Genomic DNA, 15,202 nt, shown 5'->3' with positions numbered 1-15,202 from the left:
ATAAATTCAAATACTGGAGTCATTGCCACTTTGAAAGTCAGAATGATTTCTTAAAATTCAGTTTCATTAGAAAACACTCAACCTCAAGTAAATAACCTGTCTTATCTACTTTGTTCAGGAAGGATTAGGCAGTACATCCAGTTTTATATCAAATGATCAAAGTTCAGGGACCCTGAATCTTGAAAGGATCACAGAATTCCAGACTTTATAGGAATGTTTTAGAAAGCATATCCTTTACTTCTCTTCTTTGATTCTGACTCTTGTGTGTATATCTCTGTCTCTGTCTTTAACTCTGTCTCCATCTTTATCTCTGTCCCTGGTCCCTGTCTTTTTGTCTCAGTCTCTCTGTGTCTGTGCTCCTCTCTCCTATCATCTATTTGTCCATCCAAAATTTAACATAATACTACTGCTGTGATATGATCAGACCAGATGTTAGGAAAAATTACTTAGAGGCCTAATTATATCACTTATCATAAGTGCCTCTCTTTTCTGCTCTGTTCTCCTTCTGCATGGCATCTCCTTCCCTGGGTCTTCTGCTGACCCATCCCCTTATCTTTTATGTCCTCTTTGTAAAACCACTTGCAACATGTTAGTAAATTTTCTCATCTACAAAATGAAGGGGCTGGACTAGCAATTATCTAAAGGTCCATACAGCTCTTAAGTCCTAGTATTCTAAACTCACACTAATTCTTTATTACTTCAGTACAGTGGTTCTAAAAGTGTGACTCAAGGATGACTGGGGGTCCCTGACCCCCCCTTTAAGGTCATCTACAAAGTCAAAAGTATGTGAGTATGTTATTTGTGTATTAAAATACTCTGAACTACATATCTGAATGAGACCAGATTTTCAACATTTTATCTAAAACAATAGTTAACAATAGATTGAATGGAGAAGTAGATATGAAAAATTGATTGTATTCTATTAAGCCAGACTTCAAAGAAATTTGCAGAAACATTTTTACAATGCCATTCTTTCAAATATTTTGAAAAATAAAATTGTCATCAAAATTTTTTGTTAATAGATAATGGGTTTATTATAATAATTTTATTGAATATTTTAAAATGTTTTCAAATTGTCTTTGTGTGGTGAAATGTCCATCAGTTGGAGAATTATTAAGTTGTGGCATATGCTTATAAGAAAATACTACTGTGCTATAAGAAACGATGAGCAGGATGATTTGAAAAAAATTTAGAGTATACAAACTTATACAAAGTGAACTGAGTAGAACCAGGGAGAACATTGTACACAGAAATGGCAATATTGTATGATAATTGTGAAAAACAACTTCTTAGCAATACAATGATCCAAGATTTCAGAAGTCATGATAAGAGAACTGATGGAGTCTAATTGAAGATCAAAGCTTACTATTTTTTTTGTTTTTTTTAAAGCTTACTATTTTTCACTTCTTGTTTTAATGTTTCTTTTTTCTTTTGGTCTGTGCTTTTTTAAAAAAAAACTAAGAAAAAAAATAATATATATATGCATATATATTTATATTCTTTTCTAATATGGTAAATATAGACAACTGAGTATGCTGGAGTCAGCTACAACTTAGTAAAGTCCAAATATTTAGTGTGTACACTTACATATTAGGGTTTGATTCATTGCTTTGATAATTGTCTATACTGAAAAAATGAAGAAAATATTAATACAGATTGAACTTAAAATATGCCAAGTAGTTTTTTGAGTGAGTTGTGAAACATTTAGCAACAGACCTCTGGTTATAACCCACATAAACAAGAGCTTTTTGGAGTTCTGATTCACTTTTCAGCATAAAGAATCCTAAGACCATAAAGTTTGAGAAACTTTGTTCCAGGTTTGGGAAATCTACTAGGTATGAGACACCCCTCCATCTATGCCTTCTCATATAATGAGACTTCTCCATGCCCTGGCATAAATTCTTCAGAGTTGACAAACCATTCTGATGTATTTTCTCTAGTTCTTCTAATAATAAAATCATTTAATTATAATATCTTGAGTTTACTTACTTTAAACTTAACAAAGCCCTTTGATCACAATAACTTTGGGATGGTGATACCAAAAGTATAGACCTACAAAGAAGATGAGCTGAGTGTGATGGCATGTTAAAGGGCTGGTTTCCACTGGCCCTTCCCCTGGACTCTGACTTTACTATGAACACAAACATGTCTTTAAAATCTCTGGGCAAAAAGCAATTCATTTGAGAAAAATCTGGGTGTTTTAGGGAACTGTGAGCTCTACATGAGTCAACAACATGATAGAGGAAATTTCAAATATCAGAACTATCTGAAAATGGAAAAGACATCTTGGTAGGTATTGAGTTCCAAACCATCAGTTTAGAGACTTTTAATCAGACTTTGAATGATTCCTTGAAGACAAGAGAATGTGTGTTTGGGGGGGTGGGGTTGTGCCCTACTAGAAGGAAAATTAGAATTAATAAATCTTGAAGTCCCTTCTGATTGATTTTCTAAGTGTTTATGATTGAACCTTTGTGTATTTGTGTATGTTGCTGATTTGTACCAGTAAATATTTAGGAGACTAGATGATAAAATAGAGTACAAAGTCTGGAATCAGGAAGACTCATCTGGTCTAAGTCACTTACTAGCTGTCACTTGGCCTCCATTTCTTCATCTGTCAAATGAACTGGTGAAGGAAATGTAAAACCATTCTAGCATCTTTATCAAGAAAACCCCAAATGGGGTCACAGAAAGACATGATTTTAATGACTGAACAGCAATAACAACATGTTCGGGGGAAGGGAAGAGGGTGAAAGTAACAGTTAAGGAATGAAAGAGTAGGAGCAGCCCAGTGGAAGTTGCAGAGAAACACATTTTGATTTGGTGCAAAAAAGAAGTTTATAATTGTAGCAATCTAAGCATAGAATAGTTTACCTTGCTAGCCAGTGGAGTCTCCTTCACTGGAGGTCCTTAAGCAATAACCAAATAGTTACTTATTAGGAGCACTGAAGAACATAGAATAAGTTTAAGATTCTGTCATTGTGTGATTTTTGTGTATAACTGCATATGAAACTGAAAGTCATTTTATGGGAGTACATGTATTGTTTTGTTGTTTTTCAGTCATGCTCTTCTCTTCATTGTTCCATTAAGAGTTTTCTTGGCAAAGATATGAGGGGTTGCCATTTCCTTCTCCATTTCCTCTTACAGGTGAGGAAACTGAGGCAAAAAGGGTTAAATGACTTGCCCAGGGTCACACAGCTAATCAGTGTCCCAGGCCAACTCAGGACTGTGAGTCTTCCTGACTCCAGGTCAGACACTCTATCCACAGCACCATCTAACTGCCCAAGTACTGGTACATAGGTAACTGAATGCAGATGAACTTTATAATGGATGAATGTAGATGAGCCATTATAATAGCCACCTCATTGCTCTCCCTGCTTTGTTTCTCAAAATCTTTCTAATTATCAGTCCCAACCATGTTGATTTCTTGCTCAGAAACCTTCTGTGGCTCCTCGTTACTGATAAAATCATAAATTCTGAAACTTTGTTTGTAGAACACCTTTGGTTTTCCTCAAGTGTATGGGGCCTGCCAGACATCAGGTAGGCTGCCACTAGGCAGTCCCCACGGTTTGGTAGTTGGTAATTCCAGTGTCTTCTGCATAGACAAAACTCACTACTTCATTGTTCATTGATTGACACAGAGGAGATATAAACATTTCTATTCAATCTTATGATCATAAGTAAAAATTTTTTCTTCAAAGCTGAGAACGTAACAAATCAATCTGATTTCAAGTCTTATTTTCATCCTTGCAAGATCTCTTACACATTTGTCCTTTCTCTCCACTCACTCAGCCACCACCCAAACCTTAGTACCTCAAGCCTTGGACTGTTGCAAGAACCTGGGTTTCCCTGCCTCAAGTCTCTCCTCTCCAGTCCATCTTCCCCTCAGCTATCAAAAGTGGTCTTTCTAAAGATCTATCTCCATCAGCTCCTTCAAGAAACTCCAATTCCTTACTATATTATCTAAGATAAAATACAGACTCCTCGGCCTTTTAAAGTCCTTTGCAATCTAGTACTCCTTAACTTTCCAGAATTTTTCATTCCTCTCCTGGTACTTTATCAGTTGACCAGCTTGTAGATTCTCAGATAGAATACTCTGTGTCCAACCAACAGAAAACTTTTCATTGTCTGTCTTCCTTGCCTACAAATTTCTCCTCATTTCCTTCTTCTCCCTTTCTTTAAATCTCAGTTCAATTCCTACCTACTATCTCTCTCATCTCCACTGATATCCCTTTTCTCTGAAATTATTTCAACTTTACCCTGTATATCTGTATATACATTCTGTATACTTGTCTCCCTTGTCTCCCTTATTAAAATATGAGCTCTTTAAATAAGAGATAAATGTTTATGTTTTTATGTCTCCAACAATTAGCAGGGTGCCTGGTATTGTTGACCAACTATAAAAATTATTTACTTCTAATTATTATATTTGAATCCAGAATACAATTTGAATAAAATCTAAGGAAATACAAATATAACATAGCATCTTTCTCTCTGAATTTAAACTTTTCTCAATACCTTTGTGGTCTTCTCTATGTTGTGGAGTATGTGTGTGTGTGTGTGTGTATGTGTGTGTTAAATAAGTTTTATGGGGTATATGTATGTGTGTTTTAAATAAGTTTAATATTATTCAGTCATGTCTAACTCTTTGTTTTCCATTGAAAAGATATTAGAGTGATTTACTATCTTCATCTCCAGCTCATTTTACAGATGAAGAAACTGAGGCAAACAGAATGAAGTGACTTTCCCAAGGTCCTACAACTCTGAATTCCCAAAGATGAGTGTTTCTAATTCCAAGTTAGCACAATATCTCATTGTGTCACCTAGTTACCCTTTAAATCAATTTGAATATTTCAACTCACTGTGAGTCCTTAGTGGTTCATGAACATATTTTTGCCTACCATTTCTGTCTGAATCTTTCCCTCTGGTTCTTTGGAGTGTCGGATTAATTTGATAAAACCATCACTGAAGGTTACTTTTCTTCTTTTCTGTCCAATAAGAAATCTCCCTTCTAAGGAACCCCAAGTGTTCAACTCTCTCCAGCTCTAATATATTCAACAACCACTTTAACACTTATTTATCATTGACAATGGGCTGGGTACTGCCTGTACACAGAGACAAGAATCTTAGACAAGATTATTATTCTGCTCTTATAGTCAAATAAATTAGCTAATACATATATAAGATAAAAACATGTAATGTGCAATATTAAGAACCCTCAGGAAGTCCCCCAGCACATTTGGAAAAGGAGATACTAAAGCCAGAAAGGATGAAAAATTCTGTACTGGTAAAAGACATACAATAAGATCACTGATACATTTAAATATCAAGGAAACATCCATATACAATAAAAATACATTAATACATCTAACTCCCACAAGGCAAAGTGGAGAAAAAGAAACATATTTGCCATTATTTCTGTACATTCAAAGTAGGAACACTAGGGAGTGAATTGATTTTTCCACCCAAAAAGGAGTTTCCCTGAGGGTTTGCTAGCTTGGTTAAGTGGTATTTACCTTAGATTTAAAATAAAAAGATAAAATGGCCTTCATAATCATAACCCTATGAGGCTTACACCTTGCTGTAAAAATCACCTGATTTTTTAAAAGTAAAAATTTTTTAACATTTTATGTGTCATCGAACCTTTTTGGAAGTCTGATGATGCCTATAGACCCCTTCTTAGAATATTTTTGAATGCACAAAATGAAATAACCTAAAATTATGCAAGAAACAACATTGAAATAAAGTTATAAAAAACAAGTTCACAAACACAGGATTAAGAATTCCTGTTAAAGAAATTCTATTTCTGAAGATTTATTTAGACAGAATATATGTTCTACAAGAAGAAATTTGAACCACAAAAAGTTTAAATGATAAAACCTTGGCTTGAATCCAGGCTTTGTTGTCTTCCACCTTTGAGATATTGGGAAAAAATAATTTCTCTTCTCTGGGATTTCCCCATATTTAGGGGAGAGGGCTGGGTTTCCATGCCTGTTGTCTTAGAAATGCATGAACTCTTTAGAGGAAAATTAGAAGATCTCTAGTTTTCAATTGTTGGATTCCAGAATCCAGTGATTGAAAGATGAAGAGACTTTATCTGTTCTTTGTTCATATGATAGGAGGATTTCCTTTCTGCTACTTACCCCTCCCTCTCAGTGACCTCCTTTCCCCATCCAAGTAAAACTCTGAATAACCTTATCCCGAATTTGCTTCATTCTGACTGCATAGACAATGGGGTTGAGCATGGGTGGTATCACCACATACAAGTTGGCTAAAAGGATGTGAACATGGCGGGGGATTGTACCCCTCCCAAAGCGGTGAGTGAGGAAGGAGAAAAAGGCAGGAGTATAAAACATGAGGATCACACAAACATGGGCACCACAGGTGCCTAAAGCTTTATGTCGTGCACCTTGGGATGGTAGGCGAAAGACAGCACGGAGGATGAGAACATATGAGATGACAATGAGAATTGCATCAATGCCCAAGGTTGAAAGGGCTGCACAGAGACCATAGATGATGTTAACACGGATGTCCCCACATGCTAACCGGGCCACACCCATGTGTTCACAATATGTGTGGGGTACAGTACGATGACCACAGTAGGGAAGTCGGTGGAGGAGAAAGACAAGGGTCGCCACAGTAGAGAAAGCTCTAGCAAAACCAGCCAGTCCCATCTTGCCAAGGACCTTATAGGTGAGGATCGATGTATAGTGCAGAGGATCACAGATGGCCACGTAACGATCAAATGCCATAGAAAGCAATGTGGCTGACTCCAGTGCTGAGACAAAATGAATGAAAAAGACCTGGGTGAGGCAGGCAGGGAAGGGGATATCATGAGCTTGGAACCAGAATATGGCCAGGGCCTTAGGCACAGTTGTGGTGGAGAGGATGAGGTCTGTGACAGCAAGGAGAGAGAGGAGAATATACATGGGTTCATGGAGACTCCGCTCTGAGATGATGACCCAGAGAAGAAGGAAATTGCCACCCATGGCTGTGGTGTACATCATAATGAAGGGAAATGAAAGCCAGAGGTGATTAGCCTCAAGACCAGGAATTCCTAGTAGAATGAAGGAGGCTGGGTGGAATTTGGTGTGGTTGGCTGGCAACATGTTAGGAATCAGATCCTACTCTGCAACTTTTAGACTTTCGTTTTGGTCACCACCTGAACACAGAGTAATAGTGAAGAATTCTAATTAGATTCAATTGAACATGCGCCTACCAAGAATTATGTCTTGGGCATTGTGCTGAGTGGTGGGGAATACAATGATAAAAATGAAACAAATCCTCTAGAAATAAATATGGGTGATGTTGTCACATGAACCTCTAAGAGGGCAGTTAAGTAGTTCACTGGAGAGATAAGAGGGCAGAGAGCACTGGGTTTGGAATCAGGAAGATTTCTTCATGAATTTAAATATAGACTCTGACACAGATTAGCTGTGTGATTCTGAGCAAGTCACTTAACCTTGTTTACAGCCTCAGTTTCTTATGTTTTAAATAAACTGGAGAAGGAAGTGATCAACAATTACAGTAATATTTGCCAAGAAAACTCCCAATATGGGGTCACAAGGTTGAAATAACTAATCAGTAACATAGAGATAAGAATATACAAAAGAAACACAGTAAGTGTAAAGGATTTTTTTTTTGTTTCTTTGTAAAATAAGGAGGGAGAAGGGACCATTGACAACTATAGAGATTGGGGAAAATCTCCCATAGCAAATCTGTACTTTGAAAAAAATCTAAGAATTTGAAACAGAGGTAAGAAGGAGATGCAAGTGAAAAGATCTGATGATAGGACTAGAAAACATACCACATGACCAAAAAACTGAAGGGACTGGAGAGATAAGAGATAAATTTTCAAGAAGACAAAGCTAATTTCTAGTATTTAAGGCTCTGACATATGGAAAAGGATTAGACTTGGTTTTGTTTGATCCTAAGTTTTTTCACTTCTCAGGTCTTTTTTTGCTCATCTGTAAAATAGGTACTATGGGTTAGACCCAAGGGTCCCAAAATGTAGTTGATGCTCCAGAGTCTTTCACAGGGTTCTTAAGGCTAAAACTATTTGCATAGTAATACTAAAATGTTATTTGCCTATTGAATTGCTCTTCCCTTTTCCAGTTGCATATCTATGTGAAGCTGGATTTTTTCTATCTACTTTAACCAAAACAACATATTGCAATAGATTGAATCTTGAAGTAGATATTAAAGCAAATTTATTAAAGTGATTTGCAAAAATAGGTAAGACAATGCCACTCATGTTATTTTGTTTTAGAAAATATACATTTTCATTGAAATGTCTTTATATTAATATGTAATGGTTTTGTTGTTTTAAAATGGATTAATAAAAACTTGAAAATATTATTTTAATTTTGGAAACTAAATATTTATAGATATAATCCACATCCACTGAAGCTCTTTGGAGTCCTCAATAATTTTTAAGAATGGTATCTGCACAAATCTTGGAATAGCATTATTGGGCATAATTGGTATTCTTTATTTTTTTTCTCATTGTTAAGTCAATTTTCTTTTCAGAAGTAAAGACTACTTCTGGAAGCTTCTGGTATTGTCAACGTTAATGTTTATTGCCTAGTCAGAATGAACTTTCAAGTCATAATTTTTGTCAGTTTATTAAATCTGTTGTAAACTTACTTCCTTAGTCATAATTTTGACCCATTGAGTTACATCTGTTAAAAGTCTCCTAACCTTTTCAGGAACCAGTACCCACAATCCTCCTAACTTTTTGGAGAAAAGAGAAAGAGAAAATTTTAAAAGTCACTTAGGATATTTATGAATGTAGACTTTCTCTGTGACGTTAGAAACAGCCTTCTTTAGCATAGTCCTCTGGTGTCCCATGGTGGCATGAAAGCAACTTGGAGCTCTTAAAAGCTGTTTATCCAACTGAAAGTTCCAAAATTCTTTCAATATAGAGCAAGATTGTGAAACTAATGACCCAGAATGAGCCTAGCTAAATTGGAAGACATTCTAATAATTGGTTGTCCACCATTACCAGAAAGCTGGCCACCAGGAATTCTTTGTTAGGGTCAAAACAGCTCAGGACATCATCCAATAAGCAGAGGGCAGGCCCACACTTACAAAATCAAAGATCTTTTGACGTGTTAGAACTGCAGACTGGTAGAACTGGAAGGAACTTTGTAGATCTGCCAGTCTAATGAATCATATCTGTAACTTATCTGAGAAATGGTTATCCAGTCTCCACTAGATCCCCACAGTGATAAGAAACCTATCTTTTCATGAGACACTTCTAATCACTCCTCTAGAAACAGACTGGGAGACTCTAGAGTCAATATTTTGGTGACCAACTCTCCTAGTGTGAACTATGAGCCCAGTACCTTTCCTATAACAGGAGACAAGGAGAGAGAGAGAGTTGAGACTTCAGGTCTCAGGAATCCCTTTTCTCCCCACTACAATTTTTCTTCCTTTCCAGTAGATTAAGAGCAAAGATCTGCCTCAGAAGGAATAAGTTTGATGGAAGAAGGGAAAAAAGACTATCTTTCTTTCTCTGGAAATCTTTAGGTCAATGGACACAATTGTCTAGTCTCTTAACAGGGTAACATCAAACATGCTTAGACCTTGAAACATTCCTTCTCTTCTTAGTCATCCCTTAAGTGCCTGGGCCTTGTATCTCTCCCTGGAAATTTTTCTAGAGGTCTAACCTAAATCACTTCTTTTCCTAAGCCTATCTAAACAATATCTGTCTGGAGTTCTGATTCCTGAATGAGGATATGGATTAATGAAAATAATAGTATAGATACAATGAAGGTCTTTATTTTCAAAAACTTGATCTAGGAAAGGTATGAACTCACCTAATCTTGTCCTTAGTGTGAAGTTAGAACTAATATGGAGACCCCAAGACCCAGCCACAAATAGACAAATGTATTTTTAAACATACACAGGTGCATGATTAGAGACATCCCTGAGAAGGGAGCAGTATTTATCTTGCTCCTTCCCAGGAGGACTGGGACTGTGTGGCAGAGAATTAGACCTTGCTGTTGTTCAGGTCAAATAGACCTCAATTTTCCTGGTCTTTTCAATTCTACTCCTGAGAATTAGTAATGGGAAACAGGAAAGACTCAAACCCTTACCCGCTCACCCATTTCTTCCTCCACATAAACAGACTAGTTTCACTCATATACACATTCCCACACAAACTCATATACACTCAAACTTGTGCCTGATTTCACACATACATATCACCTGAGTCTCTCATTTGTATATGCAGTCAATTATATACCCATCTGTTGTTATACAGGCATACTTCAAGTTTCCTATATACACTTGTGTCAAGTTCTTTCTCATACACAAATATCCTGAGTTTTTCTTACATTCAGTATAACATCACACACACACACACACACACACACACCCTGCACCCTTAGTGATTTAAGCCATCTGTGAAAGAGAATCTCTTTACTGAACAACTAACAACTGGTCATTCAGTCTTTCTTTGAAGGAAGAACTGCTCTAGAGAGCTAACTAGACTTCAGAAAGTAATAGAGAAAATGTTAATGGTGCTTAAATTTATTGGTGGGAACTTTTGTTTGTGGTTTTTTGTTTGTCTTTTTTTTTTAACTGGAGAATTAAACATTTATTAACATACCAGTATTTTAAAATGTCCAATTAAGGAAGAGCCCACTGTCACCAAAGGAAACATTAGACTTGTAGAGACTGAATTATTAGGAATTACTTTTTTCCATGACATCAAAACCAAGGGATCTTTTTTCCCTATATCTCATGACTCATGATTCTATTTTCTAAGGCCAAAGAAAATCAAATCCCTTTTTCATATGATTGCTTTTCAAGCACTCTAAGATAGTAATCATTTCCCGGCCTGTCCCTTCCTAAGTCTCTTCATTTCTGGACTTTTTACATATCCATAATTTTAAAAGACCTTCATATGGCATGATCTCTAGATGCTTCTTTATTCCATTTACTCTCCTCCGCAAGTTCTCCAGTTCATCAGTTTTTAGTTAAAAACAGTGTCCAGAACTACACATAATTCCCAGTAGTTAATTGGGGAAAAAAAGATAGTGTATTGACCCTAGGATATGAAAAACCTGACTTCAAATTCAGCCTCAGACTATTTCTTGCTGTTTGACCTTGGACAAGACACTGAACAATCTCTGTCTGCTTCAGTTTTCTTATCTGTCAAATTGTAATAATAACTTCTACTTCCCATGGTGGTTATGAGGATTAAATGAGGCATTATATGTAAAGTACTTTGTAAGCATTAAAATACTATATAAATACAAATTATTATTGCTATTTCAGATATCTTCTCATGGGGACAAAGAATATCATTTCCTTATTCCTAGTATTCCCATCTGTTGTTATACAGGCACACTTCGAGTTTCCTATATATTATTCCTTATTCCTCTCAATGCATCCCAAGATCGCATTATCTACTTTTTTTTGTTGCCATAGCACAATGGACCTATATTGTACTTGCTGTCCATGGAAATCCACTAAAGCTAATCTTTTTCATACCAACTACTTTCTGACCATATCTTCTCCATTTTATTGTTGTTCAGTCATTTTTCAGATATTTCCCATTAGAAATTTTTTAGTATAGATTCTTCTTCATTTCACTTTATAAATGAGAAACTGAGGCAGAGTGAAGTGACTTGTCCAGGGTCATATAGTGCATGTGTCTGAGGTCAGATTTGCACTTAGAAAGATGAATTTTCCAGACCCCAGGCCAAGCATTCTATCCATTTAGACACCTATCTGCCTAGTCCATCTTGTACTACAGATACAAAATTGTGTTGTCAGTCTTATATATGTATAAGCTCAAAAAATTGACTAGACTCAGGTTGGATGAGGCTGGGAAATGTTTTCCTGGCTGCATAGGTTAGAGGGGAAAGATGAAGAAGTTGTTTGTTCCTGATCATAATGTCATTTAACTGAAGGAATAGCATAAACTTTTGAATAATAGGGGCAGCTAGGTGGCATAGTGGCCCTGAAGTCAAGAGGACCTGAGTTCAAATTTGACCTCAGACACTTAATAATTACCTAGTTGTATGACCTTTGGCAAGTCGCTTAACCCCATTGCCTTGACAAAGAAAGGAAGGAAGGAAGGAAGGAAGGAAGGAAGGAAGGAAGGAAGGAAGGAAGGAAGGAAGGAAGGAAGAGAGAGAGAGGGAGAGAGAAAGAAAGAAAGAAAGAAAGAAAGAAAGAAAGGAAGGAAGAAAGGAAGAAAGAAAGAAAGAAAGAAAGAAAGAGAATGCTGAACAAAGGTCAACAGTTCCCTATTCCATATTGTATAGCATTTATGAATATCTGACTCCAACCACATTGGTACAGTCTAAAGTCTCTTACATATACCTGTTGTATATCAGACTGAAGTTAAAGTGATTTCAGATCAACCAACAAAGAGATCTAGCAAGGGCAGAAACTAAAAGTGGTATTTGTTCAGGTGAAAAATTTGTGCCACAAGCAGTCAGATTTCAAAGCCTATGGTTCTTCAAGAGACAGAATTAGAAAAAAATAGAAGTAACCTGAGTTCTTAGAGTCACTCCACCAACTTGTCACTGATTTTCCAAGAGGTATTCTTAAGATTAAGAAAGATCCAGAGTTCATGTCTTGTTAACTTCTTTGAGATCAACTGGAAGAAGGAAAAAACTTCTAAGTCTGGGATCTTATCTATTACAAATGGAGAAGTTGCCTTATGTCAAGAGAATCATGACAGGGTTAAAGAGAGATGCCTGCCCTGGATGCATTAAGGTTGTCTTTTGAATTAATTTAGAATACTCTGATTAAAATTTTACATCATATAATGAATCATAAGCAAATAAATTCAGTACATAGTGACTCAATGAAGGAAATAAGCAAGCGAGTAGGAACATAATGAACCAGAATACAAGTGGAAAAATCCATGGTAGGCTAAAGAAAGGCAAGTGTTCCATCACACAGTGGGGAGATAAGTATATAGTTTTCTCAAAGTCTGCAAGTAACCTCAAGGTTCTCTTTGAAATTGAATGGAACGACTCCCTTTTTGGCCTATCCAGCCATAATGGTTGAACGGAATCTTGGCTATCATCTCATCATCATGTCCTCCCATAAGACTTTTAGAATAAAGAATTTTTTTGACAAGAAGCAGAAGAAAAATTATTCCATTCCTCAAATAAAGACTACCAATGATATCATATACAACTCAAAGAGTAGGCATCAGAAAAGAACTAAGTTGAAAACCCCTTCCCATGCCATTTGTCCATTCATACATTCATACATCTATCAATTCTGATAAGAAGTAAATGGTACTGCCCTCCCATTTTGGAAGTTCTTTAGTAAGGTACAGGTATCGTTTTAATTACTGTTTTAGAGTTCTCTTTCCCTTATGTTTTCATGGATTGGATTGCTATATAAAAAATAAGTTAGAAAGAGCACCTACTTAATAAAATTATTGTGATAATCAAATGAGACAGTGTTTTTTTTTTTCCCCCAGCCTTCAGGGCTACATCATCAGGAGCTATTCCAAAGTAGGTAACAAATGCTGAATATGGATTTGAAGATTTATTAAAAGGAGCTAGAAGTAATTCCAAAATTGAATCTCTAAAAGTTCAACTTTGTAATTGCTGGGGTAATAGAGGGAACAGGAAGAAATTTCTTCAGGGTTAGTAATGAGAGATGGGAATTTCTTGACTCACCACAGGTAATAATTCTCCCTTTTGGGACTCTAGTGGCCCTAATCCTGAGTGGGCTTAGAGAAAAAAAATAATAACTGGGTTTCCTTTTCTCTCAGGGAACTCAGTCCTGATATTTCAGGATCCTCCTGACTTCCCTATCTATTGAACTTTCTGATTCAGAATTTATTAAAAATGGCAGAAAGAGTGTGCTAGCTGTGTATGAAAAAGGCTAAAAGTGTTCCTTTTCTAGAAAGACAGAATTATTCTTCTTGCCCTGTGGCAGGAATCTAGGTTTAGGATAATTAAGGAAATCAGTAGAACTGAAGAATTCCTGGCCCATATAAAGAAATCCACATATATGCAATCACACAAACATACATACAATTTCACATAGACAAGTATAAAACATAAGTATATAGGTACAAACAGACCCATTCAGATATACATACATATTCACATATGTACACAGGCTCTAACAACTACCTGATCATAGTCCCAAGTAATTAGCTTACAGGTAAGCAACAAAGGTGACTGGAAAAAAAAAGAAGCTATCAACCTTAGAAAAAAACAAGAACACAGCCTAAACTAAGCAAGAAGATATACAGACCGGAGGAAATCCAGGCAGTTCACATGTAAGTATTAGATGAGGTAGATGCAACTAAACAATATTCCATGTGTAAAAGACTGAGGATTCTAAGAGATTATAGGCTAATATAAAACAATGCAGGATACCATAACAACTTTCTCTGTCTTTAGTTGCACTTACAGTCACAGGGTTAAGAACAGTGAGAGCAAAAGTTCCATTGTCTCCTCAGATGCAAATTTGATTTGGATAATGGTGTTGGGGTCTAAGAACTTAGCTAAAGAATGACCAGAGATAAGTGTCTAGGATTAGTAGGCATTGTAGACCTTGTAAAGATTGGCTAAATGAACTGGGAATTATATACTGCAAAATCAAGGTGTTTGAGGACATGGTTCCCAAAGTCACTTCCAGTTCTAGGACTATGATCTCATGATCAGGCTTACTGAACATATATATGTCATCAAATTTTTAAAGAAAGAATTATTACATATGAAAGAAATATTAGATTTATTGTCCTTTATCAAGAGTGGAAAAATTGGTACTGTATAAAGGAAATCAGTCCTCAGGCTTCTCAGGGAGTCTGATTTCAGCTCAACAAAATGAAACACATTCTGATTATATTCAATTTAAAAGATTATTACTAAGTTTGTACTATGTAGATGATAAGATAACTCATAGTGTTAAAAGAGCCACCTTAGGCAGAAGTTGTTTCAGTTGTTTCAGGTGAATCTGACTCCCCGTGACCTCATTTGAGGTTTTCTTGGGAAAAAAAATATTGCAGTGATTTGCTATTTTCTACTCTAGTTCATTTGACAGATGGGGAAATTGAGGTAAAGATTGAATGGCTTGCCCAGGGTCATAGAGCTAGTATCTGTAGACAGATCTGAACTCAGGTAAAGGAGTCTTCATGACTCCAGGCCTGACATTCCACCCACTGTGTCACCTAGTTGAAACCAGGAAGACTTGCATTCAAAGACACAGA

The 15,202-nt window shown here is 36.2% G+C and overlaps 1 protein-coding gene across 1 annotated transcript; it reads right to left on the bottom strand.

Annotated features, from left to right (window-relative positions):
- Window positions 1–6,149: 6,149 nt before the first annotated feature.
- Window positions 6,150–7,106, bottom strand: LOC141507855 (olfactory receptor 52B2-like). Its single transcript, XM_074215912.1, has one exon. The coding sequence runs from the start codon at window positions 7,104–7,106 to the stop codon at window positions 6,150–6,152; it is 957 nt and encodes a 318-aa protein (XP_074072013.1).
- Window positions 7,107–15,202: the final 8,096 nt, after the last annotated feature.

This window comes from Macrotis lagotis, chromosome 1 (genome assembly GCF_037893015.1).
Source record: "Macrotis lagotis isolate mMagLag1 chromosome 1, bilby.v1.9.chrom.fasta, whole genome shotgun sequence".
Classification (NCBI taxonomy): Eukaryota; Metazoa; Chordata; class Mammalia; order Peramelemorphia; family Peramelidae; genus Macrotis; species Macrotis lagotis.
This window is presented reverse-complemented; position numbering and strand designations above follow the sequence as displayed.

What these genes read in the sequence shown, in the direction of transcription:
- LOC141507855 (XM_074215912.1), bottom strand. Translation starts at nt 7,106, where the DNA reads ATGTTGCCAGCCAACCACACCAAATTCCACCCAGCCTCCTTCATTCTA.